This window comes from Acomys minous (assembly GCF_964271855.1).
Source record: "Acomys minous genome assembly, chromosome: 4".
In the NCBI taxonomy this organism is placed as follows: Eukaryota; Metazoa; Chordata; class Mammalia; order Rodentia; family Muridae; genus Acomys; species Acomys minous.
Window position 1 is genome coordinate 74,801,057 of NC_140486.1, and position 15,362 is coordinate 74,816,418.

Consider the following 15,362-nt stretch of genomic DNA (forward strand, 5'->3'; position numbering starts at 1 on the left):
CTTAAGGAACTTATCTAATGAAGACAATAAAATTTTTTTAAAATATTAATTATTTTATCCCACTGCTATTAAATAGTTATACTTTTATAATTAAAATACTGAAGCCTTACTGGTTCCCCCTTTGGTCCAGCTTCTCCTTTGAAACCTGGAACTCCTGGGTCACCCTAAAATAAAATATCAATAGTTAAAAGGAGTGGGGGGATTCAGGCAGTCCCTTCTCCTCTAACTAGGTGCAATGAATAGGCAGGTGAGTCTATCTTGAATTAATAATGAAATGCAATTTTATGTGTGCAAGTTCATGTGGAGGAAGGGTATTAGTTTAAGGGTGAATAGGCACGTGTGTGCCTGTCTCCACCTCCCAACCTTAGGATTACAAAGATGGTCTCCCATGCCTAGCATGCATATATATGAACAATTAATGGAAAAAGAGGCCATGAATTTGTAAGACAGCCAGGAGAAATATATGGGAGGGTTTGGAGGGAGGGAAAAAAATGGGGAAATGATATAATTACACAAAAATCTGAAAACATTTAAACAATCATTTAAGAGACATTACCGGTTGTCCTCGGATTCCCTGAGGTCCAGTGCTGCCCTGAGGGCCAGGAGACCCAGGGGGTCCTGACAAGCCAAGAGGACCAGAGGTTCCAGCAGAGCCCTGCCAACAGCGAGGGTGACATGGTGAGCACAGACCTCGATAGCAATCTAGAGCCAAGGATTCCATCCCTTTGAAAATCACCTGACATAAAAGCTGCTACTTACTGTGGGGCCTTTAGCACCAGGCGTACCGTCAGTTCCCATTGCACCCTGAAAATTGCATGAAACATTTTTTGAAATGCTAAACTGCATCTGACACATTGCATAATAATATAATAAAATATAATAAATAAACATCTTTCTGGGCTAGATTGTTTGTATGTTAGGCACTTACAGGAAGACCATGAGAGCCAGCCGGACCAGGTGGCCCAGTTTCACCTCTTTGCCCTTGAGGACCCTCAGGGCCTCGGGCCCCAGTAGGACCTGCTTCTCCCTAAAGGGATGGAAAACAAAGTGTGAACTTAAGTAAAATACTAGTATTGTGATGTAAAGGAGACTGCATATTTGGAGTCCCTCATTTTCATTTTCTAAATACCTGAAGCTACTAAGGGTTCGTTTCTTTTCTGTATAAACCTGGACCTTTAAAGCCTGACTAGGAACTGCACAGTTAAAGCTTGATTGAAACACAAAAGGCAGCAGAAGGTTTCCAAATGTACCCCCAATTCAACACTATTTTATAGCTAAAATGTATTACAGGCTCAGCAACTCTTTGCATGGTTTAAACTCAACATAAAATTACATATGAAATTCCCCACTATCATTTAGTGACAAGAATTAGTTTCCTTTTCTTAGAAGCAATATGAAAAGTCATCTTTCAGGTACATACAGAATGTGCTTTGACTTAGTAGAAGTTCACTTACTGACCTTCAAAGAAATATTCATTCTATAAGATAGAAAATACCTGCTTTGGAAGTGGCTAATAAACTTGATGACTTCTGGCCGTAAAAGCAAAACCCCAACGCATTAACAAATAAGTAACACTTTCCTTTCCAGGAACTAGCGGACATTAAAATAACTGCAGTCATAACAGAGCAAAGGGCCACGGTAACCTTTACTTCACAAGATGATCATCAAGACACCAGATCCAAATGCCGCATATCCAGGTAACGTTTGGCTCATAGTAAAATCAGTGGTGAGTTTCTTCTATGCAGTTTTGAGACACATTTGTACCACAAGCTTTTCCTACATTTTTCTGAAATTCAAGCTTGGCTCCTGTATTTTATCCTGCATATTATGAGTCTTCATGCATCTAATCTTAGAGGAACTAAGGAAACCAAAATCATAAGCTTTAGGAGGCTATCTATAGTAACGAAACATACTAAATTCCTGCCACCCTTCACTAAAGTGCAAATGACTGGATGTGAAAGTTGATCCATATACAGTCAGAAACCATGGTGTTATCTTAGAGAAACGACCAACACCTTGGACCCATGTATGTTATGATGAGAAAGCGAGGAAATAAAGACAGTGAAATAAATTCTGAGATGTACACAACTTACTACATGTTTAAGTTTTATTAAGAGGGATTCAATAGCTAAAAACGAGTCTCACCGATGTACAGGACAACTGGGCAGGTCACGAGTAGCCAGCTGTGTAAGTTGCTAGAGAAGCTGAATTAATGTCCAACTGCAGGTGGAGTGAGAAAAAACTCCTTTCTGCTAGCTCATAGACCAAGGCTCAGTGAGCATCCTTTCCTTGTTTTCCTAGTCAGCACTAAGCTTAAGCATGGGAAGTCCCAATGGAAGCATGAGAGTATTGTCTATGTTTACATAAGGACATGGCAGGAGGTTGGGTCAAGAGTCAATAGTATTAAATTTGGGACTTCAGGACTGAAGTAGAACACAACAGTAGATATCTGCTTAAATCTGGGAGGCCATAGGTTTGAACTGCAGTATCAGAAAAGAGAGGAGGAGGACAAGAGGGAGGAAGAGGAAGAATAACAGCCACTATTACATAAAAGAATCAGGAACAGGAAAAGAAGGATGAGTAGATGGAGAAGCAGGAGGAAGGGGGACAGTACTGCAGGATTTAGAAGGATCACACTCCTAAAGGAGCCAAAAGGTTTTCAGTGAAAGCACAGGCTAGTTACTGAAATGACACAAGACTTCAGCTTAGAGTGTCCAGCTTGAAGCATCATTTGCCTCAATGATTCTCACATTTCAAAGAATATTTAAAATGTCAGTTTCTTTCCATTTCTAAATTCAAATTCAGTATTAGTATAGCTACACACAGAAATCGTGATCCTACACTATATTGCTGGATCTGTCCCTATATTAAGGATTTACACAGATCATCACAATTAATCTTAAGAAGAGTTCTGTTGGAAAATGAGACACAGAGAAGCTCCTGGTGTAGTCATATCTGCAACTGCTGGGGTAAGGGAAAATTAAATCCTGTGTCTCACAATTTAGAATTAGTGTTTTGAGTTTACTTGTGATTTAGCCAGTATAATGTTAATGTCCTCCTCCTATAATCTTTGACTTTCTCCCAAAGAACAAAATGTGACAATACAATCTGTACAGAATGCTTTAATCCATTCCCACAAGCAAAGCCAAGTGTCCTCCCTGTTCACATAATGAGGGCTTGGGCAGTCAGGGCCAGAGTAATGGTCAGCATGTTATGACAGAGCAACCATTTTTGGCACAATCTCATTTATTTTAACTACCTATTGTTTAAAACAGTCTGCTATTGATTATTTTCCACATTCTATCCAAGAACAGAGTGTCCACTCCCTTCAAAGATGCTTTTCCTTACAGACATTTAAAAAAATCTGTTTATAGATTCCAATTATATGGCTGTAAGTAACTTTCCTTTTTAAAAATTAATTTATTCAGATTATATCTCAATTGTTATCTCCTTGCTTGTCTCTTCCAGTTCCTCCCTCCTTTCCTCTTTCACCCTATTCCCCTCCCCTAGGTCTGTGACAGAAGGGGACCTTCTCCCCCACCATATGGTCACAGCCTATCAAGTCTCATCTTGGTAGCCTGCCTATTCTTTCTCTGAGTGCCACCATGCCTCCCCACCAAGGGGAAGTGGTCAAATATGGGACAACAGAGTTCATGTCAGAGTCAGTCCTCCTATTGGGACTCTAGGTGAGAGAAGTAGAGGAGAATGGGGAAATAGAAGGATCCAGAGCATCCTAGAAACCTACAAGAAGAACATCATGATGGGTGGATCTGGACACAGGGGGATCTGCTCAAACTACTGCATCAACCAAACACAATACATGCATTAAACATTGAACCCCTACTCAGATCTAGGCCATGGACAGGACATTCTCCACAGTTGTATGGAGAGCAGGGAGTGACTCTGACAAAAGTAACTTTCCTTTAATGGCACATTATATAACAACTTTCATTTTACACTTTCTTTCTAAGTTCCTTTGCATAAGGACCATGAACATACTACTCTAGCCTCTTTCTCTTGTTAAGAATAATTACCACACTCTTCAATTACTGAAATGCCCTTCACTCATCAACTGCTGTTACTAACTTACCTTCATTCCAGGATTTCCTGGAAAACCAGAAGAGCCAGGTATCCCAAGGGGACCCTAAGGAAAATAATGGTAAAGAAACCACATATTTTTAATTAATATATAATAATGTCATTTTCTGAGTTTGAGGAAAAATATGTATTTAACAAATATAAACAATCTGTACATAATAAAGGACAAATTGGTTATATTACAAATATCATTTAGCGTTGGCCTAAAGTAGTGCTAAGATATGTATCCAATGGTATCAACCATAAGAGTTAATTTTCTAAGGTTGAAGAGATGGCTCAGCAGCAAATATTACTTGCTGCTTTTGCAGAAGACCTGGGTTTAAGTTCCCAGCACCCACAAGACAGCTCAGAACAATCTGGATACCAAGTATATATGTATATGGTGGACATACACATATAAGGCAAAAATATTCCTACATATAATATAAAGAAATATCATTAAAAAGCATGAATTTTCTAGCTGTACCATGTATAGTTAATGAGTCACAACTCAAAACAATTATTTCTTAAGGGATAAGCTTTGGTTTGTCTGTGTTAATCAAGTAACAAGGACAGTTATTGAACAGGTATATTTTATAGCAAAATCTAACCTTTATTCTGTACAAATGAAGTCTTAGAATCATTGTGATAAGGCACTAGCACATGTTATTTAACAGTCCAATGTTTGGAAAGGCATGCACAGCTGAAGTCATCAGAGTAAGCTAGTTTAAAGGGTATGGACAGTGATAAATTACCTCAGTTCTTTCAATAGTATGTTTTGATTTCATGAGTTTTGAATTAATAAAATCATTTCTGAGTATATTCTTATTGTCCTATATTTCATTTTACTTTTATGAGTAGCAAAAATGAGAAAGTTGCTTGAGGTCAAGAATTTTGATTAATATCTTTCTATTTCACTTTGGGAATATGGAAAAAATCAAAACTTTGAAATTCGCTCATGTAATCAAAAGATCTCCCTCTGTTCGCTCCCTCACTTTACTGATATTTTGTTATACTAATACAATTTATCTTGCGGAGATGTTTAGATTCACTTTTACTCTCTCAACAAGAAAAAAGTCCCCATAAGCTATTTAATCTTGATACTATTCTATGGAGTGTATTTTGTGAATAACCATCTTAACTGTAAATGAAACATAGCACCCCTTTGAAAATCAAGATGACAATACTGTAGACCTAAAGAACCAGCAAAAATGATGCAATATTATTTTAAAACTTACATCTCCAGAAACATATGTCAACCAGCTATTAGAAACAATTGAGTGCTAGGGTTACAGGTGAGTGCCAACACACCCAGCCACTCATGCCATTTTATATATCAACAACTCAAGTTGTTTGATAACTATTCCTTTTTAATTGTTTATTTAGATATCTCATCTACTTTAGGTTTAGCACATCTTCCTCTATGTTCCTGTATTTCAAATTCACTCTACATATTAACTAATATACAGCTTTCACAAATCAGACCTGTGGTTGTCATGCTTTTACCCCAGATATGTAGAACACAATGGTGTTCTGTAAATGTCTACATAAAAAAAAATAAAATGATGAATAAAAAACAAATACATGAAATAAATAATGATTTATGGATTACAAGTGAACAATTGATTAGTTACTTAGTTAATATGAAAACAATGCAACTCACCATTGGTCCGGGTTTTCCAGGCATACCATGGGCACCTCGTTGCCCCTAATTTTAAAAAGAAGGGGAAATTTTAAAAATAGAAAGAGAATTTCACCTTCCAGAGTATTTTTTTATAATTCTTTTATTTCTCAAACAATTTCTACTGAAAATGTTGAAGAAAATATTAAGGCTAACTAATAACAAGTGCCACTGAACTCAAAGACATGAGTTCATACTAAGCAGATAGGGTAGGAAAAACATATTTATCCTTGTGTCAGTAAAAGCAAGAAAACAAACAACACTTAAAAGTCAAGATTTAGAAAATAAAATGGATCTAATTCTCTTTACATAACTGCATCATCCTATGTCATGTAAACTCAGAAAAAACAACAGTTTGAGCATCTTGTCCTTTTACTGATCAGATTAACTCCTATGACAAGTGTTTTTGCAAACAAACAAACAAATGAAATAACTACAACAGAAGAGGCACAAACATAAATTAAGTTCAAGTGGCTTCCATGGGGTTCACACAGGTCTCCATCAGGACAGAACAGCTCAGAAAGGTACACTGAATCAGCTGGGATAACGCCTGCTGAAGGATGCAACTGAAACTCTCCCTGGAAATTGAGGCAGTTCTTCCCTTTGGTCGGTCACATCTACAGAGGCCGATAATTTCCTGGTGTTTACAGAGGTCTCAGTTGTTATTGGAACACCATCCAGCTTTTTCTTTCAATGCCTGCTTGATTTGTTCATTCTTTTATGAATATACTTTCCACCTGTATTCCCCTTCAGTTTCCCAAATAAAAGTCACCGCTTCCATGTTATAGTCTAGGAAAACTGGCCCCAGACCCAAAGTCCACTGGTGTCAAATGGGCTACGAGGAGCAGACTCTGAATCAGACAATTTAAACTGGATTCCTCATGGACCAGTTGGCCTTAGATGGATGAGGGATCACTCTGGCTTGCTGTAGTTGTGCGGATGTTAAACGTTGTCTCCAACAATGAGTGGAATGGGCTAAGCATAGAATAGCTATCTCAGGCATTTGGGAGGGCGTAATGGAGAACAGACCAAAAGGGCAGTGATGACTGAATCTGAGGAAGGTGCTCTATAAAATCCCTCCACAGGTTTAGAATATGAGGGCATGCTGCCTAGTACCTCAAACTTGAAGTTTATTTAAAAATAAAAATAATCCCACCATAAAGTTATATGCATATCCAATAAAACATAACTACAAAAGAAAGTTGAACCTACTTCTCAATAAATACCATGGCTCAGGTGTACTTACAGGAGCACCCTGTGGCCCAAGTCTTCCCCGCTCTCCTGGCATTCCTCTTGGTCCCTACAAGTAAGACAGAAAGAAGTCTCCTGAGGCATCCAACATGAGTTCTAGGGTAGATTTGTTTTACTGTCCCAACCAATTTAGACAAAATATAGATAAAAGTAAAGAGATCTATGGAATAATACACTTGACATAAAAGGAGCAAATTGGATGTGAAAATATCTGTGTCTATGGAGATGAAAACCCTGATGTGATAGATTTTACTTAACCTGGATGTTTTACTTCGAGTTTGCCAAATACAAATTGCCAAATCACTATAAATGTAACATTTGTATAATTCCTGATTGTTTTGTGGTTCTTCTTGCTGTACGTAGTTTATTTTATTTATGTGTAATAATAGAAATGCATATGTCTTTAAAACATAATAAAAGAAAAAAATCTAAATAGATTAGAGTAATTTTTTATTACTGTGCTAAAAGTCAGAGCATTTGAAAGGCAAGAACAGCAGTGACTCCTGGAAGGGCCAACTTCAAGATGAAGCACCCAACTCTTTGATTGTTTTCCTGTCAGCTACTGTCCAGGGTTATTTACTAGCTGCACATGCCTTTTTATTTGAACATTTTATTATTGTAATCAGAAAAAATAAAGAAATAAGGAACTTAGTGCTTACCAGAGGGCCCATGGCACCCATTGGACCAGTGGGGCCAGCTTCACCCTAAAGCGGAGGTGAGAATACATCACAGAGTGAGAAATCTAAATATAGTTACCAAATCACTGTTCCATATATGCATGATTTGAAAGGCACAGCTTCAAAGAGTACATTTCAAAAATGTTGGTTTCAAAGGAAGACCTCAGAATTTTATCTTTACTATCTTTTCTTAAAAATTAAATGAAAATGTAATCACCAAAGAAATAAAGTCTAAAGTTGGGGATTTAAAGATGATGGATATAAATTGACACCTCCAGTTAGTGGGTACTTATATCTAACACACCCCCAAATAAAATTTTTAAATGATAGAAGTCACTAGATTATGTTCTTAGGAAATTTAGAAATAAAAGTTTTAAAACATTTTTCCATGCATGTATCTCAGATTAATATTTTCCTATTACAGATTCCTAGATACATTTGTGCTATTTTCTCTAGATATATAAACAAGTATTTTGGGGGAAGAAATAATGGCTAGAAGGTCATTTATTTAAAACTCTCTTTTGTATATATTACTGCCTCTTTAAAAGCTGCTCACCACACCTGAATTGGTACTGTACCATAAGTCAGCTTAGTGTTGAACAAATACCTTAGCACCAGTTGCTCCAACTTCACCTTTTGGACCTTCAAGACCTTTGTGTCCCTAAGAAGTACAATATGAATTTATAAATATTCCTAGCTTTCATCAGTTTAAAAAAGCATAAAAGAAGAAAGAACCAAAATTACATTTACATGAAGTGCTTTATGGAAACAAGTCCCCCAAGTAAACCAGTTCCTTGCTGTATTTCTAAAGTTTCACAAATAATATTCTCAATTTAAAGTATTGACCATCAAAAGTATGTACCTTCCTAGGAAATTAATCTACACTACACAAAAAAAAGTTGTACTGACTCTAGACACATTACAGGGGTTATATAGTTATATATATATATATAAATTTGCATACTTGGTGCACACTTGGGTGTGGGTGGTCCTGGGGAAAAAAATGCCCCAAAAGACACCAAAAAAAAAAAAGCTATTTGGTAACCAGTACAGTAGCACACATTCTTCTGATTTCAACTGCTCAATAATTGAGTACTAGCTTTGATTTTTAGATATATAAGTTGGTAGAAGATAGACACCAGCATTCCAATAGATTGTTATTTAAAAGCACTATATGTAATAGCCACTTATTGATTATATTAAGTTTTAAAAAACTTCTTTTGCCTTCCAAATTGGACCCTTTTTCACCTAGCGTACTCTACTTCAATCACGTCGCTTGTTGCCCTGTATAATGACTGTCTCTTTTCCTAAGTGTATGTATTTATTAGCTAAGGTTGTAAGTCAGAAACCTCCTCATCCACCATGATATCACTTCACATAACACAGTATTTCTTTATAGAATCATATGAAATTCAAAGGAAATTTAGGGTAGCACTGCAACTTTAGTAATGCAGATGAACACTGCAGTAATAAGTTGTGAAGGGAAGGTGGCACAGAGAATTGCAAATGTTTTGGTTGAGTTATCCTCAGGTCCTACTCAGGAAAACAGGGAATAAGACAACTTACTCGGTGACCTTTGAGGCCTGGGAGACCAGGAGCACCAGGGAAGCCTCGAGCACCCTGAGAGAAAGGTACGTAGGCACATGGTGATTAAATTAAAAATGGCGTAATACATCCCCACCCACCCCCCAGACAATGGACACATCACTTACACCAACATACTAAACAGTGATCAAAACTATAAAGACAAACTAGAAGCACACCACACAAAGACGTGTATCAAAGCACCAATTGCTCTTCTGGTGGCCCTTCACTGTATTCTGACAAGTAACAAGAAAATATTCATGGATCAATATGTGAGTGTGTAAATTGACGAGATGCAGGCATATGGAAGAAACCCCGAGGTGCATTTTCCTCCTTCTCATTGAATTTCATCTGTGGTAGAAAAGATGCCCTTGTGTGTAGTGTAGCAAGCTAAGGGTTTTCTTTCCTTTTCTTCTTTGTGTATGTGCTCTGAACCATTGGCAATGGGATGAGTGGTATAATATGATCCCGATTTTAAATAGTAAATGTTCAAGACAAGCTTTGCAAATGTGATGACTGCTTTAAAAGTAAGTTCAGAGCTACAATACCCAACAGAAAAGTCAGGAGATGTGAGGGTGGCTTTGTGTCCTGACACAAAATGTCTGCTTTTGCTAATTCTGTGTTTCTTCTATTTATGCCCAGTAAATCAAAAGAATAGAAACACAACTACAAATGAAACCTAGTTGTGTAACTACTTTGAAACAATATTTAAGTTTTTTCATATATCTTTTAAAAAAATATAAGGAACCAGTAAGTAAAACATGCACATATTCTCTTTGCCTGCATGAATTTGATTTTGCATTGAATTCCCAATACCACTGTCACCAGAAGTTTCTTTCTATACCTGGATAGCAGATTGCTGCTCTCAAAACACTGTCAAATTTCAACTGTAGTTATTAATTATCAAATTCCCAGCACATAGCCTACTCTTGGTTAGAGAGCACTCAATAAATAATCATTAGCTTGACAACTGAAGGAAAAAAATTAATGCTTCAGAACCTCGACTCTTTCATCTATGTTTTCAGTGGAACTTCTCTTGCCTCAGCACTTGGCAATGCCCTTCCGCTCCACACACCATACTGCTATACACTATTTACCAAATGAATGAATAAGCTACACAATAAAAATAACCAGATGATATGATCAGAGCAATATTTTTGTGACTCCTTGCGAAGGAAATATTTCTTTAGTGTTTTGAGAGTAGTAGGGAAGAATATACTAATTGTCTTCAAAGAGATGAGATGCCACTATGTTGTTTTTGTTTGTGTGTTTGTTTGTTTTTCTGGCACTGTCTCTTTCACTGAGATAGATCTCCCTTCATCCTGAATAAGCAGCTCAGTGTACACTCATCATAGTCTAATGGGGAATAACTGAGCTGTTATTTCAAAGAATGAGTTAACTTCGGCTTTTATGGTTGTGGGGGAAATTCCCATGTGATTACGTACTCTGAGAAGGAAATGAACTAGATGTACTAACACTCATAAAGAACTCTCATTCTGCTGACCCAGAGCTGTCATCGCAGCACAAACGCACGCTGTTGCAGTGAGCTTGCAGAGAGCATCTGTGCTGCGCTGGCAAGTCCTCTTCCTCCCCATGGAGATATCCTCTGGGAAGCCATGGAGGAGTGCAGAAGGTCACAGCAGTTTCCAGCCTGAGCTGTTTGAAAAGGACATCTGTACTCCACCTTTGTCTGCACTTATACCCAGGCTGGTAGGGGGGCAATGGAAAGAAAGCAGGAAGATTGGGGGTTGGCTTTCTAATTAAAACTAAATAATCCTTAAACCCTATAAATCCAAGTTAAAAAAAAAATCAACATTCCTCTGTTTAAATAAAAATCCCTGCAATAAATCTCATCAATTTTCAGAACATGAGTAGAGGTTCATGCAGTATTGGGTTAATAAGTCTGGAAACATTAGGGGATTATAGGAACTGAAATGATCAGGGGCTAGATTTAAGGTAGGGGCTGTTGGGTAGGAGAAAAAACACACATTGGCAAGATTGAGGAGGATTCTTGCTTCCTCCTTTTCTCTATTTTGTTTTGGCACCCCCTAAAAGAAGCTAAACAAAGCAACGCGAGGGTCAAATAGGCAGGTTTGAGGAATGTTCAAGGTTCCAGATCTCGAAATCTGGTAGAGTGAGTTCACACATATGTGTTCCTTGGGAGAGTTAAGGGGTAACAAAACAGTGGTGTTACGCATCCTGGCAATGAGTGCACCTCGTCTAATGAGGGATTTCAGGGAACGTTAGAACTTGGGGAGCAGCCAAAGGAGCATCCTGTCCACAGTTTAGTCCCCAGATGATTAAAAACACACAAGGCAACAAACTCAAGCTATTATTTCACAAAGATGGGCTGATATACAATAAAAAATATTTCAAGCTCAACAAACCTCAGGTGGTATAAATTGTAGCTAGGTCACATTGAAGACTTCTTAAAATCCTTCATAATTGTGGAAAATCTGAGCTTTGGGAGTGTCCAAGTGTATTATAGGCATGATACAATGTTTGGCTCTAGGGTTTTCATCTGGGGCCAGCGCAATGCTGGGAACTAGAAGTCACTGTAATACAGGGAAAATGTCCCTCCACGTTTTGCATTTTGACAGAAGGGGATATTGTATGGGTGCCTCAATTTACCCAGTGCCAAACACATGTGTGTACTATGAGCATCGAGTTTATTTAATCTTTGTGGCATTATACTGATAATCATTAACTTACTGGTGATCCTGAAAACCCCACTTCACCAGTGTTCCCATTTCTTCCAGGTTCACCCTTAACAGGAAAAAGGAGGTGAGAAGTATGGAGAAAGTCAATATTCTTCTCTGAGATTGCATGATAAATTACACATGAGAAGCCTGTAGCAAGTTTTTGTGTTACGCTGCAAACAGTGTGAAAACAGAACCCATGCTTTATTTTTGGTAGTCTTTAATTCTGAAGTTCAAGTTACCAGTAAGAATAAATGGTGCAAAGTAACCTCTTCTGATCTTGACATTTTCATAACATCAGAATTCACATTCAGATGGCTGGATCACAGCCCAAGGTAGAGACCCTATCCATCATGCACAATACCCCAAGTTTCATCCCAGCACAGCAAAAAGTAAAATAAAATAAACATATGCTATATGTTCAGATTGGGTCATCTTTCCAAATGTGTTTATTTGTTTGTTTGTTTGTTTGTTTGTTTTAAAATAAGTATTAATAAAAATCCTGGAGAATTCAGCATAGGTAATATCTAACAATTTACCACTCTCATAATAAAGAGTCCTTTCCAATTCTGAAAAACTTTAACCTCTGTCCTCTAGTTTAGAGTGTATTTCATGGGCACTGCGGGGATGGGGAAATGAAATGGGAGTCAGAGCAGAATATGTCCCTGACCCTGGCAATCCTCATTAGCACTTCCAAGCAGTGGACAATAGGAACTTACATCTTCCCCAGGTTTCCCAGGCGGTCCCTCTGGTCCACGAGCACCAACTGGACCCTAAGAAAAAAGCAAGACAGAAAGCAAAGAAGAATCTTCATCCCTTCCTTTCAACACTATTCAAATACTATAGAGACAACAAAAACTATCAAGCGGCATTACTAATGCTTTGGAATTTTATCTCTGTGTCTCCGATCTGGTGCTCAGCAGATTGAACTGTACAACTCTACGTTTCCACACTTTCCACAACATTAGGGCTCTAAGTTAAAATACTGTGACTTGGGACCATGGACTTAAGCATAATCCACAGTACAAGGCCGCCAGGATTGTCAAAGCTTAAGTTACTGAAGTCGAGGAGAACAAATATCTTACAACACATTGTAAAGTTAGACCCATTTGCAATGGGCTGACATGCTTACTCCACATTTACCATTGGTCCAGGCTCGCCGGGCTCACCAGGAGGTCCTGCTGGCCCTACACCACCCTAAAATTGAGAATAAATGATAAATGAAGCAAAGGAAAACAGCATACACATTTCTGTAGCCTTGATAGTGCACAGTGTGAATATTGATCTTTGCCAATTTCCAGATATGTAATTTAAAACATAATACTGACTCTGAATATAATGAAATTTCCTTATCTGAAAAAATTAGACTAAGATTAGGACTTAGTTCACTGGCCTGTTTAGATAAATGTGTGTTAAAACAGAATAGTGCTAGCACAGACTGGGTGCTCAGTTTACGGAACTTATTATCATCACCTTCCTTACCCTTATCAGTTACCTTTCTGTCCAACAACGTAATGAAGTAAAATCCAGACAGATGATCATGACAGTGTCATCCCCTTGACTAAGGTAAAGATTTTTTTCTTTTGAAATATTATTAACTAATACCTATTAAATCATTACAAAGAGTAAAATAGTTCTATGTCATAGTTTTACAGGAATTTGAAAGATATGGAAAAAAGCATATAGAATTAGGATCTTCTTAAGGATTCCACAGAATAATCACCTTGGCTTTAATTTATAATAATAATAATAATAATAATAATAATAATAATAATAATAATAATAATAGCAGCAAATGGTCTTTTATTGTCTGCTTGTAAAGCTTGAAACTTGGAAGTAATCAATTATGGAAATTCTATCATGACATAAGATGATGCTCTGTTACTTTAGAACCAAGGACACATAACTCCTAGTGTTAAAGGTCAAATGGTAAAAATGTATGGCCCTTCAGACACTATGACGGCTAGGGGATATCTCAGTGGATTAAGCATTTGCTGTGCAGGCATGAGGAGGAGAAGCAACGTGGGCATATAAAAGCCAGGCTGATATGGTAGCCATCCTGTACTCCCAATGCTTAGTATACAGAGACAGGGACAGCACATCTCCAGGTGCACACCAGCCAGCTGACTGGCCTAACTGGTGAGCTGTCAGGTCAAGAAACCTTACCTCAAGAAATAAAGCAAAACGCAATCAAAGAAGACACATGACCTCAGTCTCTGGTCTATACACACACTATAATTTTTTTTTTACAAAAGAATGCTATATGTTTCTAAGTCAGTGAGAAATATTTGATAGATGTCATTCTCAGTGAGAACTCTGCAGTTTAATGTTCTGCCCAAAGCACTCATGAAACATAAACCTTACCTGTGCTCTTTCTTTATGTAACAGTATATAACTTAGTTATAAAAACACTTACTTGCTTTCCTTGTAATCCTTGAGGTCCCCTTGGGCCAATGGGACCCTTAAAAACAAGGGAAGAGAAAAGATACGTCATACTTTGTTGTGCTATATCTATTTTTAATTTTTAGATTTATTTACTTTATCTTATGTGTATGAGTGTTTTGCTCATGTGTTTGCCCGTGCACCAGATATGTGCCTGATGTTCCTGGAGGTCATAAGAGGGAATTATATCCTCTGCAACTGGAGTTATGGATAGTGGCAAGCTACCCTAAAGGTACTGAAAATCAGATCTGGGGGTCCACGTAAGAATAAGTGCTCTTAACAGCTGAGCCATCTCTTCAGTCTCCTCAATTTATATTTTTTAAACGTTGAATGTGTTTTAGAACCTGAAAGGGGATGGTTGACTAGAGGGCCAAAATGACGTGTCCCATCTTTGCTCTGGGAGGCAGATGGACTTGGAGAGATTAAATTTAAGTGGTATGTGTGGTGACTTCATTGTGTATCCTCTGTGCCATAAAGAAAGACAGACATGCCTGTGCACACCCAGTGTCCTTAGGACAACAGCCCACACATGTGCAAATGGGTGGTTCTGATAAAACATCTGAAGAAGAGAAAATCTTGGCAGGCATGTAGTAGTCATAGACAGCCTGTTTGATACTTCAGCAATGCAGTGGGCTAACTTAAATAGCAAGCTAAGTTAACAGTTTATTAGATTATTTTCAACATTAGTTTAAAATTATCTAGGTATTGAGTTTTCCAAGACATTTCTTTCTTTCACAAAATATATTAAAAGCATAAACACACTTTTCCTTATCTAAATATGGAAGGATTCCATGAAGCACAAGAAAAGGGACATGGAGAGAAGTTCAGGGAATTCTAATTCCATATGAGGACAACAAAACTTAATGTCAAATCTTATAAAGTAAAATCAGCTTAACTAAAATCAAGTTCAACCAAGTAAAAGCTGCTCATTTATTTTTAGTTCATTGCATA

General features: G+C 37.6%; 1 protein-coding gene across 1 annotated transcript in view; it reads right to left on the reverse strand.

Moving 5' to 3' along the window:
* Positions 1 to 15,362, reverse strand: part of COL5A2 (collagen type V alpha 2 chain) — a 62,536-nt gene that overhangs the window by 33,898 nt on the left and 13,276 nt on the right. The window contains exons 6-19 of the mRNA XM_084778872.1: positions 14,386 to 14,430; positions 13,113 to 13,166; positions 12,689 to 12,742; positions 11,983 to 12,036; positions 9,253 to 9,306; positions 8,294 to 8,347; positions 7,669 to 7,713; positions 7,005 to 7,058; positions 5,741 to 5,785; positions 4,091 to 4,144; positions 929 to 1,027; positions 760 to 804; positions 557 to 655; positions 111 to 164 (exon numbers count right to left, since the gene is read on the reverse strand). Of these exons, the coding sequence (XP_084634998.1) occupies positions 111 to 164; positions 557 to 655; positions 760 to 804; positions 929 to 1,027; positions 4,091 to 4,144; positions 5,741 to 5,785; positions 7,005 to 7,058; positions 7,669 to 7,713; positions 8,294 to 8,347; positions 9,253 to 9,306; positions 11,983 to 12,036; positions 12,689 to 12,742; positions 13,113 to 13,166; positions 14,386 to 14,430 (810 nt within the window). The remainder of the gene's footprint in view (positions 1 to 110; positions 165 to 556; positions 656 to 759; positions 805 to 928; positions 1,028 to 4,090; positions 4,145 to 5,740; positions 5,786 to 7,004; positions 7,059 to 7,668; positions 7,714 to 8,293; positions 8,348 to 9,252; positions 9,307 to 11,982; positions 12,037 to 12,688; positions 12,743 to 13,112; positions 13,167 to 14,385; positions 14,431 to 15,362) is intronic.